This window comes from Cheilinus undulatus, linkage group 15, assembly GCF_018320785.1.
Source record: "Cheilinus undulatus linkage group 15, ASM1832078v1, whole genome shotgun sequence".
NCBI classification, from domain to species: domain Eukaryota; kingdom Metazoa; phylum Chordata; class Actinopteri; order Labriformes; family Labridae; genus Cheilinus; species Cheilinus undulatus.
The window spans coordinates 17421668-17433556 of record NC_054879.1 but is presented as its reverse complement, the minus strand read 5'-3'; the positions used below and the strand labels follow the sequence as shown (position 1 = coordinate 17433556).

Here is an 11889-nt window from a genome sequence, read left to right as displayed (position 1 = left end):
ATTATACCAGATCTTTAACTTAAATTTTTTCTTGCAAAAGGAATGAATTCAGCCAGTCTGCTTTTAAAAAACAAGGTTTAGTTGTATTGTAGCAAAGTATTTCTAAATAACAATCTTGTACTCTGAATCATCGAAGAGAAGACTGAGCAGGACCAAGGAAGTGCATTCAGTGTCTCAACTGAAACAGGGCTTTCCCATCCTGTTGTTAATGAGCAGTAGGAATGAAAAGCAGGAGATTTGTCTAAGAAAAAACCTTCAGACTAATATCCTAATAATGATAAAACAAAGCTTAATAACTGCAAAGAAAAAATCAAATAAGGGTTGAAGCTTTTGAGAATAACCTTTTTTTAACTAATATTGGTGTCCTAAAGCTGCAGTGAGATGCTTCATCTGAGTTGAATTCATGTTTTTTTCTTGTACCTCCTGAAAATTCAATAATCCAACATAAAGAGTAAATAGTAGTTTGCGCTTGATGATTTAGAGTTTTAATCTTGATGATTACAGCTTATAGCTCAAAAAAATCAAAGATCCACTATCTTAGAGATAACAGAACATTGTGTTAAATTTCAGTATCTTGTCAGATATGTCAGTTCAGAAAGAGCTCTTATCAGTCAATGCGCTCCAAATATTTGCAAAAGTTTCCTGAGCCTTCATTCTGTCACTCTGGTTCAGTACACACAACCACAATCATGGGGAAGACTGCTGACTTGAGTATTGTCCAGAAGACAATTACTGACACCCTTCACAGGGAGGGTAAGCCACAGAAGGTCACTGCTGAAAGGGCAGGCTGTCCTCAGAGGCTGTATCAAAGCAGATTCGTCAAAAGACTGGTGGGGAAAGTGTGCTAAGAAAAGGAGCACAAGCAACAGGGTTGAGCTCAGCCTTCAGAGGACTGTCAAACAAAGCAGAGATAAGAACTTAGGGGAGCTTCACAAGGAGCGGACTGAGGCTGGAGTCAGTGGATCTCCACCACATACAAACAGGTCCAGGAAATGGACTACGAGTGTCGTGCTCCTAGTGTGGAGCCACTCCTAACCACAGCCAGCATCATCAGAGTCTCACCTGGACTAAGAAGGAAATGAACCGGACCCATGTGGTCTCATTGGCCCAAAGTCCTGTTTTCAGATTAGCGTAAATTTTCATTTAATTTGTAAATCAAGGTTCCAGAGTCTGGAAGAAGATCTGAGAGGGCCAGAATCCTTCTGTGCTTGAAGTCCAGTGTTTTCTGTTTCCAGTCAGTGATGGTTTGGGGTGCCAAGTCATCTGCTAATGTTGGTCCAATGTGATTTATCAAGTCCAGAGTCAACGCTATCAGCTGTCTACCAGAAGATTTTACAGCGCTTAATGCTTCCATCTGCTGAGAGGCTTTATGGAGATTTCCTTTTCACCCAATTCAAAGTGTTTTTTTTCATTTTATATAGTGTCTTTAAAGTCCAACATAGACACTAAAATTATATATTTTTTTAGTGAGTTCTTCTTAACATTAACTTTTTAATTTGGTCTTGCAGGGAAGCCTTTCTTTTTGTACGAATGAATGAGAATTCTACCCATAACAGAAGGTATTTATCTCTAGGTAGATTTGGCAGATTTCCATCACATAAATAGGTGTTTTATGAACAGATGGTGCTTTTTTTTTTTTTTTGTTCATGCTCAAAATAATGATGACAAATGCTTGAACGATGGAATTTTGAGCATTTTGAAATGCACCTTTACCAAGCAACTCCTCTTTTAGATTAAAAAATGCATGCAAAATGATCTTATTTTCCTTTATTTCGCAGATAAACTACACTAAAAGTGATACGTGCAATTGGCCACAAAAAAGGATATTGAAGTACAAAAAGTAATGCATGCTCATATTTTATGTTCTTCTGTTGTATAAAAAAGATAAACTGTCCTAAAGTGGCAGTAATAAAGTATTTCAGTAACAGGAACAAGCAGAGTCATTAAACAAAGAGAGGTATGTTTCAATAATTAAAGTCATCCTTTTATTTTTTGTAGGAAAGAACAAAGCTCACTATAAATCTGTACAATCTGTAAAAAACAACACATTTCAAATAAAAAACCATAGAAGTTGTGTATCTAAATATTGTACACTGACGTTTCTGTGCTGTACAAATATTGACACTTCCTGAAAAAGGCTTTGGGTCGTCTGTCTGCTCGTCCTTTAGTCTGTCAGTGGTTTGTAACACCATCATCACACACATGCTCAGATCAGACTCCTGCTGCTCCTCTGCTCCCCGTCAGAGGACAGCCCGACCCGGACCAATGTTCCCGACAATTTCGCTTCACGTCACATTGGTGCTCGTCGCTCACTGTTGCAGGAACAGAAACTGTATTAGATTTAAAAGGTCTTTCTTTATGAGATCTGCTGTCACCTTTACATGTCTGCCTCTTCTTACCTTCACAAAATGTTTTATTTCTTTTTCCCTCCCATTGTCAGATTCTCACTTTTCTTCTTCTGCACCTGAGGAGAGAAGTAATGCAAATTAAGGTTATTTCGTTCTTAATGAGTTGTTTCTGAAGGTGCTTTCACACCTAACCTGTTTGCTGAGTTGGTGTAGATTGTTTTTTTTTCTGGTGTGAAAGCAGTCAAACCATGATGTGGACCACATAACTGTACCGAGACTGCATGAAAAGTCAGTTAGCTTTTTTGGATCAAACCAGCTTCCGTATCCAGTCAAATGTGTTAAAACCTACAGAGAGGCCTGGGGCCCATTTCATAAAGCAGGTTTAGTGCAAACTTTGAGTCTGTTAACCCTGAAATGAGGCAAAATCAGCGATTTACATTTAAGAGATGGAGGAAACTCACAGCTATGAATGAGGGCTGAGTCAGGCCTGTTTCACTAGGAGGGTAAGCTGCAACTCTGAGTCAGATACTGAGTCTGTGAAGCTGACCTGGTCAGGAGCAGGGTTTCTTCAACAAAACCCCAGTTCCTCCCTCTAACAGAGCCAGAGATGCAGTTTCATTTCGACATTATTTCTTTCATTCAGTTTGTATCAAGCACACTCTTCATTATTTTTTCTGAATATAATTCAGTTTTGTTTTATAAAAGTATAAAGACATTAGACCAGTGGTTCTCAACCTTTTCAGCCCAGGATCCCATAACTAAAGGTGCCAAAAACTGGGGACCCCCCACTGTACCTGAAGGTAGTTGAACACAGCCCTGCACATTCAAGCACAGCCACATGCAGACAAGGTTGCCCATAAGGGGGGATAAAGGGGAGAGCTTTCTGGCTCCAGCCACAGTGGGGGACCATGGAGGTCAGAAAATTCATGGTCCATTGTAAAGTTCAGCTGAGGTATCCATATCTTATATTTAACCTGAACAATAACTACTCATATCAAAGACGCAAGAATATTTTTTTCATTAATTTGTGTGGTAAATAGCCTTCTTAAAAATGAAATCCATTTTGTTAAAGACAAAAATAAAACAGGTTAAAAATGGCTAAACAGGTTAATAATAGCAAAAAATTGTAAAAAACGTGGTGAAATTGGATGTTAAAAGTAGCAGAAATTGGATGGAAGTGGCAAAAATTAGATAAAAGTAGAAAGAATGGATTAAAGTGGCAAAAATGGGCATAGATGGTGGTAAAAGGGGATTAAAAAGTGGCTGAAATGACTTTAAACTGGCAAAAATGGGTGGAAAATTTGGTGAAATGGAATTAAAAATTGATGTACACTGGCAACAAGGGTTAACTAAGAGAAAAATAGGCAGAATTTGGCAGAAATGGGTTAAACTGGCAAAAATAAGCATATCAAATAGTGAAATGTGGTTGAAATTGGTTTAAAATGTGGTTAAAAAAAGTGGTTAATAGTGGCAATAATATGTCAACACAGGCAACATTAGGTGAAAAGTGGCAAGACTTGGTTCAGAAGCGACAAAAAAGGCAGGAAGAAAGTGGTCGAAAGAGTTTAAAATGGACAAAAATGTGTTAAAATTGTCAAAATTAGTGGGAAAAGTGATAAAATTAGTTAAATTGAGTAAAACTGATGTAAAGTGGCAACAGTGCAATTTAAAAAAAAAAATATTCATAGGTTTTTTTTAAAGGGCATCTTGCAACCCCCTGTCAGTGTCTCGCGACCCCAACATTGGGAACCGCTTCAGCAGGCATCATCATCCTTTTTTATTGAAAATGGTGTGGTTTTGTTAAAGAGCATACATGAAGGGGCTGCATTACTCCACCAGAAGTTACATTTATGTGGGTAAATGCCAATGTAATAAGACTGAATTAATGAAATAAGCAGGATATAGACAAGAGAGTATCTCTGTTTGAAACCATCATTATGCTGAGGATAAAACTGGTGCAACCCTAACCCTTGTAACCTGACAGGCCAGATAGACTGTTTCATATATCTACTGCATGGATGTTTCTCACATTTATCTGGGAAAGCTTCCATAGAAAACATTTGGGAAGGGCAGGACTTTTCAAACATTTCTCCAAAGGTGATTGGAGGAAGGTTCTGTCCATCAAATTTATGACTAGACAATCAGAGTGACAAGACAAAATGACCTAGTACACATGTGCTTCTCTTGAGCTGACATGGCCGAGCTTATAAATGAAACGAATATAAATAAAACTGATCCCAAGGCTGGTCAGGAGACGTGCAAAAAAATAATCTCCATTGAGACAACCCTCGGTGTGACTCTTAGTACTTGTTTTAAAAGACAAGATAAAAGATAGCTATCAATGCAGCCGCCATGGCATACACAGGCATATCCCACTGTAATGATCGCTAACCCATGCTGAAGCCGACTGGGAGAAGAGTGAAACATCTTTTGGTCATAAAAGCTTTCAGTGTTGCTCTCTGCCCTTGCTTTAATAAAGTATTGTTGTCCAGTTGGGACAAGCTGTGACTACGTCCGACCTGATCACTCCACTAGCAGCCATACATACCCACTCACACCTCTTTACCTGGTAACTCTCACAAACTCAGGCTGAAGCAGGTAGAGATTAAACATCTCTTTCAATGGAAGTTCTTAGTGCTGTATTCATTCTTTATTTCACGCAGAAACGGGATCAACTTCTGGTAAAACTGACACTATACTAGAGCTTTATTCGAGCTAATCACCATAGTGGGGACAGACATTGCAAACATCTGTGAGTACAACTAAACCTCTTTTATAGCTACTGCCTTGTTCTCCTCTAATGACGCTGATTTGACAAAAAGTGTTCGGATTGACACCAACATTGTGGATTGGAGATTTTCAAGATGGAATTGCCTGATGACAGACATGGAGTCTGGCAAGTCCCTCTGCTTTGTAAGGTTAAAAGTCTTGCAAGTTTGAAGAAGCTTTGAGAGTAGATTATAATGCTATGAAATAGAAGCTGTGAAGTTACAATATTAAAGTTGTACATTTACAGGATTAAAGTTTTAATTTAATTTTTAGAAGAATAAAATTTATTCTAAAGCAGGAAATTATTTTCATGGATAATTTACAAATTTCCTTCATTGAGATGATTTATTCCGAATGTCTAATGTTTGTAGCTTTACAAACTGTTAGTATGTTTCTTTGTAACTATTACAATTCCGATAGAACAAAATGATCAAACTATGCAATGTATATGAGGTAATAGCCTATTTTGAAAGGAAAAAAATGCTGATGACCAATCTGACAGCCAAAATATAAACCTACTCATGTCTCACAGACTATCACACTTCAAAATATCACATCTAACTATGGACTGAAATTATAACTTCATTAATTTATAACTTGAATCTTGTAAATTTATGACTTAAATCTCAAACTTTGAGACATTTTCTCATTAGTTTATGACTCTAATCTCCCTTGCAAAATCTTGCTTTTTTCTTAGGCTTTCATCGCACCCTCCTGAAGTGGTGAAACTTTTAAAATTTCTAATAAATTAGTTATTAAGCACAGAGGATTTCTTGTCTGAGACCTCTAGTTGTTACCTGGTGCCATGGTGAATCATTGTATCGAAGCTCCATTGATGATGGCTTTTCATGGTCATGTTCCCAACATTGAACTCAGAGTGAACTTACTCAGAGTTGATTTAAATAACTCAAATTTGTGGTTCTGAAACTGAGAGCCATCTAAAGGCAGATCAACTCAGAGCTCAGGTTTAGAGTCTGAGTTTGTTGAACCTCTTTCTTGAAATGGGCCCCAGCTCTTACTAACAAGCTTTGACAAACAATACATATATCTAAAAGCTGCAGTTCCCATCACTCTGAGTTAGGGTGTACAGACATAAATTAAGCCATGCTACGGTGGTCTCAAATACGTGCCAGTATGTGTGCAGTCTACACAACCAATCTCGTCCTGATGATGACATCCCAGACCACCTCTATATGCAGTCTGAGCTATGGGTATCACACTGTTTTCCCTGAGGTGCATCCACACGAAGTTTTAGCACTTTTACCACTTGGTTTCTGAACTCCCAAATCGGATGTTAATGCAGTGTATCAGTGGGGTCAACATCAGTTAAATGCATCCATATAATCAAGAGTATAAAAATCCTCCAACCTCGTTCATGGCGTCGTCAATCTGTTTGAGCTCCTCATATCGGTCTCTGGACTCTCTGAGTGGCTGAACCATTGCTTCCTCGATCTGTGGGAACAACTGACACACAACAACCCTACTTCACTTTTGTGTTAAAGTCTGTTTATAACATTAATAATCTGCATTTAGCAGCAGCAGGCTTGTTCTCTGAGATAAGGGTAGCTTTACTTTGTTACGCATCTTTCCTGCATGCTCACCTTCATCACGGTCTCGAACATGGGGATGAGGACGAACTTGATGAAGCCGATCTGAGCTGTCGGCTTGGTGACCTTATCCCTGTCCATGAATGGAGCCACGGGAAGTCCTTCAGCTTTCTCCCTGTCACTCTGAGTATCACAAATACACACATAGAGGAAGAAAATCACAAATTAAGACCAGAAAGTCCAGATTCAGTTCACATCTATCTGGGATTATTAGTCTTAGAATTTGGTGGAATGGGAAGATGGAGTGTGATTATAATTTAAGAGCAACACATTCAAGTCAGAAAATAGTGGAAAAAAAAAAAGCAGAATTAAAGCCAAAAATTGAATGGCACTACTTTAAAGACTGCAAAAATCAAAGAAATAACTTGCTTTTGTCAGTCTAAATAAGGTTTTCAGGGTTTTACCTGCATAAAAATCTAACAGAAATCTTAACTTTTAGTTAGATCTAAACTTATTTCCCTCCTTCATTACTCTCACCTGCATGAAGTACTCCTCCAGCAGACAGTCGACCCAAGGCTCGGCCACCTCCATCGGCCGCACCTCGTTGGAGATGTCACAGCATTTTATCAGCACCATCTTCAACTGCATGGAGAGAAGGAGCAGACGGCAACAGTCAGTGTTATCACAGAAATTTATATCAGCAGGAAATACATCAAAAAAGAGCACAATGTGAGCAGATTTAAGGCTACAATGAAAAATTCTGCTTGTTTGACACACTAACATCTGTAAACTGCATGAGAACATTTTTATTGTTTTCTTTACTTGAGAAAAAGTTTATAACCTTTACAGTAAAAGTAGCAGTTTGTAGAATCAATGCTGTTATTTATACACTGCCTGGCCAAAAAAAAAGTCGCCACCTGGATTCAACTAAGCAAATCGGTATGAGCCTCCTATTGAATAATTACTGCATGGGCGATTATCTTTCAGCTGGCAACAAGTTATTAAACCCCAACTGATGCAATGAGTAACTTCTCATTTCTTAAACAATGGATTTTTTCTTCCCTAATGGCACGGGCATATTCCAAGATGACAACGCCAGGATTCATCTGGCTCAAATTGTGAAAGATTGGTTCAGGGAGCATGAGACATCATTTTCACACATGGATTGGCTACCACAGAGTCCAGACCTTAACCCCATTGAGAATCTTTAGGATGTGCTGGAGAAGGCTTTGTGCAGTGGTCAGACTCTCCCATCATCAATATTAAAATTAATGCAACACTGGATGGAAATAAATCCTGTGATATTGCAGAAGCTTATCGAAACAATGCCACAGCGAATGCATGCTGTAATCAAAGCTAAAGGTGGTCCAACAAAATATAAGAGTGTGTGACCTTTTTTGGTGGCGACTTTTTTTTTGGCCAGGCAGTGTATGTTTGCATTATTGCGAGATAACCTCTAATAGTGAGGGTAAATCTGCAGAGAGGACACAGCTAAGTGCATCTATTTACTTAGAAAGCCCACAAACCCAACACCTAAGTCATATACATCCAGTCCATCAATTAAAAGAATAAAATGAATAGATAGTCAACATGCACTCAGTCCTGGTGTTGTCTTAATTTCCTGTATACTCCACTTGTCCTAAGGGTAAATGATCACTTGTCTGGACCAAACTCCTAAAATAATGCAGCTCTAAAATGTTTAAATCTTTCAAATCTGCAAACATGAAAATAAATCTCTAATTAATCACAAACTTTGTTAACATCTGTATTTTCCTCTTTACAGTGCAGAAAGACTACAGTTAACCAGTGCACACTGCTCATTTTTACTGCAACACTCCTAAAATAAGAGTTTTCTTGACAGAATTAATGAGACCTCTGTCCAATCCATGTGAATATCAATCAATAATTTACTTCAAAACCTTTTGTACTATCTGATAAATGATAAAAAAAATAATGTCCTCCAGTCAATTATCAATTGAAAGATATGCTTAATGCAGCAAATGCTATTTCTGGCTATTATTTGAGGTATCAGGCTTTAAAGGGTTAAAGTCCTGTCGCAGCCTACAGGTGGAAGCTGGGGTCGAGGTGGGTATAAGCAAGACTGCAGCACTGATCTAGGACAGAGCTGGCAGTTGCAGAGCAGAGGAAGAGAACAGAAATCTTGCCTCTTTAGCAGACCACTGAATTGGGAGGATGTGAATCATGTGATTTGGTTAAGATTAAGTGTCAGGTGTGGGTCATTAGCTTAAGATGACTGCCAGAACTAACTTGCAGGCTTCGTTAAATTGAATGCATCCTTGGAATCGTGATTTTTGCTTGCAAGAAATTCATATATAGCTTTAAAAAAGCAGCAAAATTTATCTTTGAACACATTTTAATAGATGAAAGAATTACACTTTTTTTTTAACTGACAGGGACATTGCATATTCTTATTTACTTTTTAAGTAAAGTCAACTGCAAACACTATTTATTTTTCCTCTATCACATCACTCCAGCCCAATTTGAAAAGAAAGAACATTAAATCATCACATAACAACATTCACATTTCTGAGGTTTGGGTGCACACACACTTTTGGTCTGGGTTCTACACACTGTTTTATAAATGAGACCCCTGGTTGGGTCACTTTTGACCCAAAGACAACACAAGGGCTAAAAAATAAGGAACAACACAAATTATGAGACTTTAAAACAAGAATCAATGCTGTTGTAATGCTGAGATGCAGCGCTTTTTCCATATCTGTTTTATACTGACATATAAAGTAACAAGAAATACCTCCAAAGCCTTTTACAAGAGCAGCTAATATCAAATACTGCTTCCTCTAATTCAAAATGACCAAATATGACTGAAGTACATCCTGTTGAGCTGTTTTCACATTAGAAGATGACAGACTCAACAATGCAGCATAATAAAAGGTAGATGTAATAAAACAAAGCTCTTCTTACACAGGTGACGTGCTCCTCGTCTGTGTAGTCAAAATTGTCGACTTTCTGTTTGAAGGAGTCGAGGATCTCACCGTGTCGAGCCATGTCTGTGGCCAGGATCAGAGTGATGGTTCCCTGAGGGAGAGAAAAAAAAACATCCCATACATCCATAGTTAATCCCAAAATGTTTGTGAATTATTTAGGCAGCAAAATATTACAACAAACAGAAAAATATTGCATTCCCAAAGTTCTAAAAAGTTGGGGTGCTGTGTAAAATGGCAATAACAGAATGCAGTGATTGTCAAATCTCATAAACCCACATTCTATTCATAATAGGATATAAACAACACATCAGAATGAGACAAAATTATTCACCCAAAACTCCAGTAACTGGTCACCTCACTTCTCAGGTGTTTACAGACTGTTATTAAGAAAAGGGGATGCAACACACTGGTAAAAATGGCCCTTTGCTTACTTTTTTGAGCTTCTATCACATTTAAAATGAGCTCATATTTTTCATGAAATGATAAAATGTCTCAGTTTCAACATCTGATATGTTGTTTATTGTTTTTCAAAGATGAGATTTGAAAATTATTGCATTCTGTTGTATTGGCATTTTACACCTTGTCCCAATTTTTACGGAATTGAGGTTGTAAATGTAGCTGTCTTTCCTTTGTCCATTATTTAACAGTGGCATATTCAAGTTTTTTATAAGGTCAGAAAAACAAGGAAACAGAAAATACTGACTTTGGGGTTCAATTTGTGTGCACAGGTAGAAAATTTGACTCTGGTTAATTTCCTTTTCCCCTTTATATTAGATATTTAACATTAAACTATTAAAATAGTTATAAATGTGCAAAAGCTACTGAATAAACATGTTCAGAAATTATGTGAGTTTGCTAAAAACTTTTATAAATGTTCCACAAAATGAATGATTTAAATATAATACCTGTAAAAGATTCATTTTTTATATATAAGGTAGCAGGTGAACATACTGTTTAAAAATGTTCTGAGCTCTGGTTATTCCACTGTTGCACACTTCCTCACACAAACGTCTTTTCACTGCCCCACCTGTCGTATTTGTTTGAAGGCCTCGGGGTCAAAGTTGGAGAAGATGTTGCAGTCGGGCTGAGAGAAAATCTGGAAGGCGACGGCACAGTGATGATTCTCCAGAGGAGAGATGTCGTTGTAACGGACTGCCAGCTCTGTCCTGGCATTTATCTGGTACCTGGGAGACGGACAGAGAGAGGAATTAAGGAATACGTTAACAAGACAAAAGCAAAAGGAGATGTAAATGAAACAGATTAAAGACTAAGGAGAAGATGCAGAAACAGATTGGTCTTAGAGATGCAACAATTAGGCATGAAAAATAAGAATGAGAAACAAGACCAGATGTGGATAAAAATGGATAGGGAAAAGACTTTTGCAAACAGAGTGATAAAAGAGAGGAAAAGGAAAGGAAAAATTTGTCTCACGTGTTGTTGAATCCAGGATGATCAAGGTCATGACACACAGCGGCCGTCATCAGGATCAGAATATCAACCTGAGTGAACTTCTCCTAAAAGTAAGCACACACACATATTTAAATGAATCAGAGCATCGATGACGCCTGATTCATGAGTATTTGATCCTCTCCTCTTCCTCCTCTACCATTCAGACTCTCTCTCTCTGTTAGACCTTGTTAGCACACATCGCTGCAGCAGGTCCTTTATAATCATCAGGCCTGAGCTAATTAAACCTCCTGTGAATAGTCAGCTCTAACAATCAGAGAGAGAGAGACGCTCTGAGAGGAAGAAGATCCTCTATTCTTCCTCTCTCTGCTCCTTCATCACGCCTCCGTCTTCCTCATCCTCTCCCCTGAGCTCTCCTAATCCCCCTTCATCTCTTATTTTCACAGTAAAGCTCGTCTCCTCCACTCATCATGTGATAACGCCGTGACTTCACGTTTCATTTAATTACACTGATCATAATGACTATAATTAAATCACACATTTACTGCAGGGTTATGTAAATGTTTGGATGGGACTGAAGCATTTTTAGGAGGTTGTATTTAAACAGAAAACACTGACATTAAGGCCACAAATTACAGTTAAAATAAAAATTTAAAGGAAACCAACAAAAGATGCAAGGATTGGCACAGTATGGAGGCCCTGGGGGTCAACTTCAAAAACATTTCACTACACACCTAATAGTGTTACTTTTTCACAGTTATATTCCTTTAAGAGGGCTCTAACAAGGGCTATTTATCAAGTTTTGTCCACTTAGAGGGCACCAAAGAGGGCACTTAATCGCATTTTGTCCAC

The 11889-nt window shown here is 38.0% G+C and overlaps 1 protein-coding gene across 3 annotated transcripts in view; it reads right to left on the bottom strand.

The window, feature by feature from the left end:
* Positions 1-46: 46 nt before the first annotated feature.
* Positions 47-11889, bottom strand: part of pde9a (phosphodiesterase 9A) — a 54646-nt gene continuing 42803 nt past the window's right edge. For all 3 annotated transcript variants that reach the window (XM_041807248.1, XM_041807247.1, XM_041807249.1), the window contains 8 exons: positions 11062-11144; positions 10658-10814; positions 9608-9721; positions 7202-7306; positions 6719-6847; positions 6486-6581; positions 2400-2464; positions 47-2312 (listed from right to left, as the gene is read on the bottom strand). In XM_041807248.1, the coding sequence (XP_041663182.1) occupies positions 2414-2464; positions 6486-6581; positions 6719-6847; positions 7202-7306; positions 9608-9721; positions 10658-10814; positions 11062-11144 (735 nt within the window). In that variant the 3' untranslated portion in view covers positions 47-2312; positions 2400-2413. The remainder of the gene's footprint in view (positions 2313-2399; positions 2465-6485; positions 6582-6718; positions 6848-7201; positions 7307-9607; positions 9722-10657; positions 10815-11061; positions 11145-11889) is intronic.